Source organism: Cydia splendana, unplaced genomic scaffold (genome assembly GCF_910591565.1).
Source record: "Cydia splendana unplaced genomic scaffold, ilCydSple1.2 scaffold_119_ctg1, whole genome shotgun sequence".
Lineage (NCBI taxonomy): Eukaryota > Metazoa > Arthropoda > Insecta > Lepidoptera > Tortricidae > Cydia > Cydia splendana.
This window is the reverse complement of record NW_026946844.1, coordinates 165,131-176,118: the sequence shown is the minus strand read 5'-3', so window position 1 is coordinate 176,118 and position 10,988 is coordinate 165,131. Positions and strand designations below refer to the sequence as shown.

At 39.7% G+C, this 10,988-nt stretch overlaps 1 protein-coding gene across 1 annotated transcript; it reads right to left on the bottom strand.

Annotated features, from left to right (window-relative positions):
- Window positions 1–9,823: 9,823 nt before the first annotated feature.
- LOC134805479 (uncharacterized) lies at window positions 9,824–10,777 on the bottom strand. The gene has a single exon (XM_063778775.1). It carries the CDS (start codon window positions 10,775–10,777, stop codon window positions 9,824–9,826), a length of 954 nt encoding a protein of 317 aa, XP_063634845.1.
- Window positions 10,778–10,988: the final 211 nt, after the last annotated feature.

Below are 10,988 nucleotides of genomic sequence, written 5' to 3'. Positions count from 1 at the left end.
ACTAGAATAACAACAGCTAGCTCGAAGTTGCAGAACAATATATTTCTGTAGACCCCAACTACACAGTAGGTCGCGGGTTAATATGTCCATGGCCCACAATATATCCTAAATTTATTATTTAACTTAAGTATGTTTTAAACAAAGAAGACACGAGACACGCCCGCCCGACATCCGACACAATACTAACTCTAACCAAATGAACGTAGCAAGTAGTAAATTTTACTAAAATCACTAACATTCGTTTCGCTGTGTTGGTATTACAAAACTCGTTTAGTGATTGGTACAACAATGAACATAAACACAACAAGTCTATCTACTAAATACCAGTAAACTTTGTAATGTCGCTATAGTAACAACTGAATTGTTATTTTAAATGGGGTAATGTTATTCCCGCGAACTCGTTTTTTAGATATTACAAAACTATGTAAGTGAGACATTTACTAAAATCATAACTTGAAATCACAGATGCTTTTTTCCAAAAATCACAAACTTTACTAGTAAAAATCGGAGAATTTTAGTAGTAATAAAAATGGATTGTAACAAATACTGAACTTTGTTTAATGCTCCATTTACTAAAGTCTGTTTGCTGAAATTAGATTTAGTATTACTGAGCTGTTTGTAGAAATAAATAAATTTTACAGAAATAGTGAAACTTCCATGATTACTACTAAAACTTCATTTTTTCCCCCAGTACAGAACTGTTTATTAATTCCTGGTGATGATTTTTCTCTCAGTGTATGAAATAATGAAATATTTATATATATAGGAAGGATCAGGATCGATAAGGACCAACACTTGGAGTGGCAGGGACAAACCTCGATAGCACGTAGACCGCCGACTCCAATTTTGAGTTCGTATTTCGGCACAAACAAGACACTTCGATGAGTTCACAAGCACAGGATTACACGTGACGTCACTGATCTTCTTTAAAGTACTTTCTACTTGATTTTGAGTTTATTTAGAGGAATGCAAACTTTTTGGACGCGCCCGCGATGAGATTTTATTTTGCACTGGCGGTTGGAGGTGAGGGGAGCGGGGGGGTTAGGAAAGGATGTTGCCAGGTATGAAATATATAAAAGGTGCGTTCGAGGGGTGTGTATGATAAATTAAGAATAAGCTTATAATTAATTATAAAAATGTATGAAATAATCACAATGGCGTAGCCAATGATGCTGATGGCTGTGCAGGTGTAGAAATTCTGGCTGATAACTTTTCAAGCTTTGCTTTTAAATCTCTTATATCAGCACGATTGCTCTTTATCTTTCCAAGTAATAATATTATTTGTTCATCAAACTGAGCTTTGTTGATAGCATCCGTTTTGAATGTTGCTTTTTGAATTCCACTTATATATTTTGAATATTGCTTTTTGAATTCCACATATTGCTTAATGAAAAGTTTATACTTTAAACTTTTGTCACCGCTCAGTTGACCGTTTGGTGCAAATCCTCTACGATGAGCGTTTGTAATGTCTAAAATCTTATTATAATCCTTTACATCGTCTTTCGAAATTATATCCTTGTTAGGTATTTTTTGAAAGATAAGTTCACCTAGCCATGGTGTCATTTTTAAGGTTGAATCTTTGATATGTATCAAATCATCGATTATTTTAATTTGACTATCTCCAATATACATTTTATTTTCTTTGAGATAAACACCGAATGGTATTTTCAGTGTTTTAGAAAAGTGTTTGAGATATTTTTGATAATCGCTTTGATCTAATACACTGCTATGATTATTCTCATCATCATTATCATCACTCTCGAGAGCTGACTTCATAGTTTCCTCATCATCATCATCATCAAAATCCAACTGTTGTGCTTTTGTTTGAAGATTATCGTTCCACTTAATCAGTTCACTATGGGGTTCTTCTTCTTCGGTTTTCTTTCTTTTACGTGATTTTGGCCTTGGTAATGGTGTGGAGGTTTTTTTTATTAACATGGGAGGATGACGACGAAGGGTGTTATTCATTAATAACGCTGCTTCTGGTTTAGCATTTTCATTGTCATTATTACCTTTAGATTCTAACGCTTTAGTCATTAAAACGTTGAGCGGTTTTGTAATTGGTTCAAAGGTTTGAGCCAGTGATGTGTCAAGAGATGACTTATCTGCCCGCAATGCCTTTACTTTTTTCTTTACACACTCGGAATCTATGAGTTTCCGTTTCAACTTTTTATTACCAAACATATTTTCTTTTTAGTGCATGTGCTGCTGCTGTTGTTGTTGTTGATAGGTATATATTTTTTTAAAAAAGAGGTTGTTCCTCAGTAGCTGACAACATAAAACTGATAATAAACCGGAGATGACACTCAACTTTATACAATAATAAAAACATCAAATCCTTTACGATATCGACCCTTATTAATGTCTCTCTCCTTGTCGATTGTTAAAAAAGTGTACTTTTTCTCCCAACACTCACGACAAACTTTCTTAAACTTTTCCCAACTCATATCGGTGTTCACGTGATCATCATAGGCATGTTTTAAATTCAACTCGTCCTGTTTAAATAGCAATATAAGATTGGCATTATCACGTACCAATTGTTTAGGTATCCTACTGTATGTCTGACACAAGTAGAAACAATCTAACCAACGATGACGTCCCATGGCAAAGTACTGACGAATGGCATCTTGATCTTCCAACGCTACATCATCAAACACGATGACGCTGTCTTCCGAGGCTTCCGCCGGTGGGACAACTTGACTCTTATCGTTGTACGTGTGAAACGGTATGTCACCCGCCCGCTCTAAAACTTTACTCAGAAACTTGTATTTCGGTTGCTTTAATGATTTCGAATAAAGATAAACATTATGAAACTTTATACCGTTCGGATCTAAAAGTAGAGACAACAGGACATTAGTCTTGCCACAGTTGGAGGGTCCACAGATGAGACATCTAATATTGTTTGCCAACAACGATCCATGTTTGAAGACACGGGTTACAGCTGCTGCTGCTGCTTTTGTAGATTGATTACTACATAGTTTCACATAATCATCTGACGTAGTCCAATCTTTTACCGTAAGCGACGTGTTTTGTTTTTTAAGTTTCATTTTATTGTGATCTATTAAATCTTAAGGACGTGTATATATATATACACACGGACACACACATACAAGCATACTTGCAAACATGTCATCATCATCATCATCATCATCATCATCATCATCATCATCATCAACATCAACATCATTACAAGAATCAAATGAGAAACAGCAGCAGCAGCAGCAGCAGCAGCGGCCGGAGACGGAGTCAAAGCGGGAGACGAAGCTAGAGATTGAGCTAGATCTAGATACGGAGACGGAGACGGAGACGGAGACGGAGACGGAGACGGAGACGGAGACGGAGCTAGAGACGGAGACGGAGCTGGAGCTAGAGTTTGAGGATTATCATCATCATCAGGGGGATGTAATGAGAGTGATCTGTGAGTGTTTTTTATTGTGTATGACTCTTTGTTGTGATTAATATATATATATGCGAGAACATGCTATAAGTGCACACAGTCAATTATTGATACTTAATATGATAACACACACCGGTGGGGTTAGTGTTAATACAATACAATACAAATACTCTTTATTGCACACCTCATTACAGAAAACAATACAAATAATACAGGAAGAAGAGGTTAAACAACAGGCGGTCTTATCGCTAAAAAGCGATCTCTTCCAGACAACCTTTAGGTAGCGGAAATTAATAAATTTATGTCATGTCAGTAGGTGTTTCAAATTCAATATAAGAATTTTAGCACAGAAAAAACACAATACAAAACAGTATAAAAGACATACAAATAAAAATAAAATAAAATAAGATTTATATAATAAATACACATATTATACATACATAAAATTATATACATATACACACATATATATATATATACGTAAAAATGCCAGCTATAGGGAAAAGAAAGCAGGTAAAAGTATTAAGTATTATGTCAGTTCTGATGATGGGATCCATGAGGAATCGAGGGAACTCCTCAAATCTTAAAGGCATGTGTATAGAGAATTTTGTATTTTCATCAGAAAATCAAGCATTTTCATTAAAAACTGTCGCATTTGATGAAGTGGAACTGCTGATGGTGATCAGAACAGGACTCTTCAATGACTACACGTTTGGCGATTTCGAATTTCGATTTTGACCGAGCTGGCCCTGGAGCCAGATCTGACCCGGATCCGGGCTTTTATCTGGACCTGAACCCGGACCTGGACCTGGACCCAAGTCCAGGTCCAAGTCCTGGTCCTGGACCAAGACCTAGACGTGGACCTTGACCTGGACCCGGAACTGGAGCCGGGCCCGGACTCGGACCTTGACCCGGAAAACCACTGATAAGGTAGGGTCGCCTAAGACCGGATGTGACGTAAGATCGTGTATGTGTTAATACTAACTATTATGACTCCGGGATCAGAAGTATGGAAATGCCAATTTAAAAACCACTGAATACCACAATAAAGTTTATTTTTAGAGTTTCACAAATTGTTAACACTGAAGGTCAATTATATCAATAACTGTTACAGTAATTTACGTATGCGCTTACGCTTTTGGGAACTACCGGGCAGGTCGCAAGGCGGGGGACAACTGGCGAGGCCCACGCCTCGCGGCTTGCATCTCGAATGCGTCGTCAGCATTTCTAACTACATACATGTGTCCCTACAGTAGCCCCCCCCCCAATTTTTGGGTTAAACAAAAATTCACCCTGTATGAATATCTTGGTATTGTATCGCTGTCGATGTCGGACTTTAAACTTGTAACTTGCAACCGTCTGCTGACGTTGCGTCTCACGGGTCGACCGGGCGGCAATACCAAGAATTCATACCGGTTGCTAAACTGTTGATAAGTAAAAATAATAATATGGTTACAATCAAACTGAATGAAATATTTATCTACTGGAAATTAACATTTGTTTACCTAATTAAATTTACACATATAATTTTGTCAAAAATTCGAAAGTTGTAGTTTTTCTTAACTAACACATTTTACACACAAGGGTATTTCACTTGCACGAGGAAAATCTTATGTTTGTAACACTTTTATCACACCGTAGTTGGTTGGACTGCTTGGGGTGGTAGGGTCTGAACCCGAACCACCGGAGTTGCCAAACTCGCTGCACCCACTTCCTTCCGTAACCAACGTCTTGTTTTCTTAACACAAAGTTGACGAATTGCAAAAAGGAGACTTATGGCTATCAAGCCAGCTACCACGATTAATATAACTGATAGGGTGTTCAATCGCGTCTCTACCTGAGTAACGTTTGACACCACTTGGGCCTGAGCGATAACTTCGTTATTAGCAGGTTTACTTTGAGCATAGCCCATCTTGAAGATAATGATTGTAATAGGTGAATGTCTATGAAGAAATGAAATCGAATTAATACTACGACTCTTTATATTCCCGAAATATCGTTAAATTGCAAATTAATTGACATAATTTTTCCTTGTGCAATGACTTACTAAACAAAAATATACCTAGGCATTAGGGCTTGCATTCCGGAATTCCGGAATTTCGAAATTCCGGAATCTCGGGCCAATTTTCCGATATTACAATTCCGGAATTGATACCACTGAATATCGAAAATTCCGGAATTGGATTTAAGTACTTTTTTTAGGTTTTAATACGTTTTTTATTGAAAATTGTTAAGAAATTACATTATACTGTGTTGTTAGTCGTTATTACGTGCCTCTTAGTCATTCAATGGACTATAGTATTACATAATAGTAGGTATATATTTTACTGTTCCGTTTGCTAAACCAGTGCGAGTGCGACGTGCGATATTATAGGCTCATAATAATAAAAAAATAAATGATGTTGGACACGGCGCGGATAGTCCACCGCACCTGTTCCGCTCTCTATAGCCCTTACCACCGGCAGCTTGGGGGCCTTGCCCTGTTGCCGGCGGCACCCTAGGTTAGGTTTTTTATAATGTGTTCATATGTATTTTTTTTTCGTTTTTTATGTGGTTTTATATTTTATTTTTATATGCATATTTTATAAACCTAAACAGAGAGTTTAAACGAATAAAAAAATAAATAATAATAAAGCAAAGCGATTTACTTGCTTAGAATAGTCAGAATAGTCTGAATCCTACATAAGCGAATTTTTAGAATTGAAATTAAACCTATTAGGTTAGGAAGAGTAGGAAGCTATTATATTTAACTGTTTTGCTAGCAACTATAGTTTCCCCACATAAATACCCCGTATCATAGAAGTGAATAAAAGTAACCATTTTAATGAGGTGTTAAAATAAGAGGTGAAAAAAAAAACGTAAGTACTTCAAATTAAATTTTTCTTAAACAATACTAACTTTAATAAACGTACAGTATCAGAATTTCACATTTTTTGTTGTTTTTTAATAAAAAATGGAATAAAAATATGATAAACCCTAATTCCGGAATCAGTTCCGGAATTCCGGAATTGGAAGCCAATATCGAAAATCAGTTCCGGAATTGGAAACCATCCGATATTGCAAGCCCTAGCTAAAAGTATCTAAACTAGGCATGTTGTTACACGTGCGCTTAAAATGACCTGATTGCATTTACGCAACATCGTTAAATCAACAATACAATTATTAGAAACAATTCACAAAATAAGTAAATTAAACATGAACATAACATTTGTTGCTAAGACATCTGTTATATTCATCTAAGCCTAACTAGCTGTAGTTACACGACCAGTATAACTTGACCTACGGGTATTCTACATCAAAACGAATAGGTCTACGAACGACTCGGCCACTTCTCGTCGTTCGAGGGATGGGCTGTACGTCCGTACTTTTAGGGTTCAAATTAGTCTGTCCGTCGGTAATGTCAGTAGAGTCGGTAGTCGGCTGATCCGACTATGTCACTAGCGTCATTCAATATGTACGCCGGTTTAAGACGATCTATGGAGATATTAACCACACGATCTGGAAGTTTAATTTTATAGATTTTGTCGAAACGCTTGAGAACTTTGAATGGACCGTCATACGGGGATTTTAAAGGACGTCTAACTGTGTCGTCTCGGACAAAAACTTGAGTACATGTTTTCAAATCGGGATGAACAAAAAATGATCTACGACTGCTGTGTGATTTTAAAGCGGGTTTAAACTTACCTATAGTTTTGCGAATCCGGTCGACGAGAGTATCGTCGTCACCTGTCTCTGTACCAGTACTATCATAAAAATCACCTGGTAAGCGAAGCTTTCTCCCGAATGTCATCTCGGCGGCACTAACGCTATTGTCGCTTCTCAGCGCTGCACGAAGACCTAACATGACTGATGGTAACTGATCTATCCATGAGTTATCAACCAAACTAGCTTTTAATGACGTTTTTAATGATTTATTGAACTTTTCGACCATGCCATTACTCTGAGCGTGGTACGGTGTAGACCTTAGCTTTTTGACTCCTAGAATCTTAAGCAAGTTACTGAATAAACTACTTTCGAATTGTCTCCCTTGATCGCTGGTCAATTTTACTGGACACCCATAACGCGTTATCCAGCCATCATAAATGACTTTAGCTACGCTCTCTGCAGTAATATCTTTAAGAGGGAAAGCCTCCGGCCAACGTGTTTTCCTGTCTACAACTGTAACACAATACCTATATCCATCAGCTGTAGTGGGTAAAGGTCCTATAATATCCACATTGACATGCTCGAATCTCTCGACGGATGGGTACTCATTAAACTCTGACAAAGTGTGTCTAGTTACCTTAGCTCGTTGACATTGCAGACAGCATTTTGCCCATAGTCCTACATCACGATTCATTCCTGGCCAGAAAAATCTACTAGCAATCATTTTTCTGGTAGTGCGGATCCCTGGATGACTTAAACCATGCACTGAATCAAAGGCTATCTTTCTAAAAGCGCTAGGCAAATAAGGTCTAATATTGCTAGTCGAAGTTTCGCAATAAATTGCCTTATTGCTTGTAGGCAAAAATACCTTTCTGAAATGCGATCTGTTGTTTTCGCTCGATGTTTCATTGGAAATATACTCGTCATGTTCTTGCGCGTCAGCAACTGCACCGTAGTCGAGAATCGTGGGACAGGAAACGGTTTCTATTCTCGATAAACAATCTGCAGGAATATTGTTCTTACCTTCTACGTATCGTATGTCGGTTGTGAATTCGCTGATAAATAACAACTGCCTGGTTCTACGAGGCGTTTCTTTGTTGTTATCTACATTTTTGAATGCGTAGATAAGAGGTTTGTGGTCTGTAAAAATGATTAAGGGTTGTCCTTCGAACATTTTCCTAAAATATCGAACTCCAAGATAAATACCTAAAAGTTCTCTGTCATAAGTGCTGTACTTTTGTTGAGCAGTGGTCAATTTCTTTGAAAAATAGCCTAAGGGTTTCCACGTACCTTTTACCTGTACCTGAAGAACTGCGCCAACCGCATAATCAGAAGCGTCTGACATGAGTGCCATGGGAGCATCGACGTGAGGATGAGACAAAGTAGCCGCGTTTTTTAAGCTTTGCTTACATTTCTCAAAAGCCTCCGTTGACTCTGCAGTCCACTGGATTTTTGTTTTGTCCCTTTTCTTGCTATTGTGCAGGTACTTATTAAGCTCTGCCTGGTAAGATGCTGCGTTCGGTAAGTGAGCACGATAGAAATTTACCATACCTAGGAAACGGCGTAAGTCTTGAATGGTCTCGGGTTTCGGGTAGTTCGTTATTGCTTGCACTTTCACTGGTAACGGCCGAATGCCCTCTGTTGACACCTCGAAACCTAGAAAATCCAGCTTCGACTTACCAAAACAGCATTTTGACACATTGATGGTGATTCCAAACTGGCTCAGCCTCTCGAAAACGGCTTGCAAATGTCGCTCATGCTCCTGTTCTGTCTCGCTAGCTATGAGAACATCAACAATGTACACGAATATAAAGTCAAAATTTGGAAAAACTGTGGTATTCATGAACCTCTGGAAAGTCTGGGCTGCGTTTTTCAATCTAAAACTCATTTTCGGAAATTCAAATAAGCCAAAAGGGGTAATAATGGCGGTTTTTTCAATGTCCTCTTCAGCCACGGGAATAAAATGATAAGCTCTATTAATGTCTAACGTTGAAAATATTTTTTTGTTGTTCATAATGTATGTAAAATCCTGAATTCGCGGAATTGGATATCTGTCTGCCTTAGTAACTGCATTTAACCGTCTATAATCTCCGCATGGGCGAAGTTCGCCGTTCTTTTTTGGAACGACATGCAGCGGACTTGCCCAGGGACTCTTGGAAGGCCTACAGATGCCCATTTCTTGCATTATTCTAAATTCCTCTTTAACGTTTTTGTAACGATCTGGGGGAAGTGGTCTAGCTCTAGCAAATATCGGAGGTCCTTTGGTTTCAATATGATGCCTAACGTTGTGACTAGGTGGTTCTCTAAAATTTACAGGTTTCGTAATATCCGGATATTTACTTAGCAAGTCATGAAAAGGGTGATTTTCGTCAATAACTCTGATCGATGGATTAAAACAATGTTCAATAGTTCCAATTACACTCAAACAAGTTAAACTGTCTATTAATTTTTTGGATCTCAAATCTACAAGAAGGCCATAATGAACTAAAAAATCTGCACCTATAATTGGCTGTCTGACATCGGCAATAATAAATGTCCATTTATATGCTCTTCTTAAACCAAGGTTGAGTTCTAGAGTCTTTAAACCGTATGTTTTAATTTCGGAACCGTTTGCGGCGTATAATTTGCACACACTTTCACCAATTGAATATTTGTTTCTCACTGGTAAGACACTAACGTCGGCACCTATGTCCACCAAGAAACGAAAACCACTGTTGGAGTCTGTCACGGATAGGCGGTGTGACGGTGGAGTTGTACAAGCTTCCGCCACCTCTTGTACTCCTACTCGTTTCCCGCAGGTTGACCTCTAGACCAGGCGCACGGTGGAACGCAACGCTGCGCCTTCTCTCGGTATCTAAAATGGTATGAACAAAGCCAGTCTGGGCTATCAGGCGTTCTTCTGGTGCTGCTCCTTCCGCGCGATCCAGAACGTTGTCGCATGCCACTCCTGGAAACAGATCTTCCCCTCTGCCGGAACCGGCCACGGCCCGACCGTTTCGAGTGCTCTTCCAACCCGCAAATCCTGCCTTCGAGCCTCTCTAAGGCAGCTAGGACAGCCGCCATCTCCGGGGACTGCGTCACTCCGCCCCGCGAAGTCGACGCCTGCACCTCTGCTACGTGTGGAGTCGGCCTAACCGCCTCCAGCACTTTGTCCGCAATCGCAGCCAGGCTATCCAAGTTCTGGCTATCGGCGACGGCGACTGCTGCTCGTGCTGCCTGAGGTAGATGGTTCTGCCACAATATGCATAGCGTTTGATCAGGCACTTTACCCCTAGCAAGGTCTCGCATTTTCCTGAGTAAGTGCGACGGCTTCTGCTCACCCAGCTCCATATCACTGAGGAGCTTCTGCAGTTGCGCCTTAGCAGAATCATCATAAATCGCCAAAAGCTTTTCTTTGAGGGCTTCATACTTGCCAGTAACTGGTGGCTGTAGCAGAAGGTCGGTAATCTGCCCTATCGCACTTTTTGTGAGCTTCCCTAAAACTAGGTCATACCTCGCCTGATCCTTGAGATGCTGAGGGTTTAGTATAGCTTCAACTTGTATAAACCAGTATCTAGGTTGATCAGCCCAAAACTCCGGCAGTCTGGATGCCACTGTGACCGCTGCCAGGTCCAGCTGCGCGTCGGTCCTCTCGCTCGACGCTGCAGGCGGCGCGCCCGCCGGCGGCTGCTGCAGCGGCTGCTGCTGCGGCTGCTGCTCAGCGACGCCGGGTGCTCCGCCAGCACCGTTTGCCATTTTCATAATGGCTTTGTTTCCCTGCCCCGGCTAGTTCCCGCAAAGTGAGTTGCCCCCGATACGCAGTTAAAAACAAATTCGATTTTCTACACAGTCTTTAAAATTGTCTTTCACTTTTCACTGCACTGTAAGTTTATATTTATAGTCTTTGTGCGCCCCGTTGTCGGGGTCACCAATTTGTATGTGTTAATACTAACTATTATGACTCCGG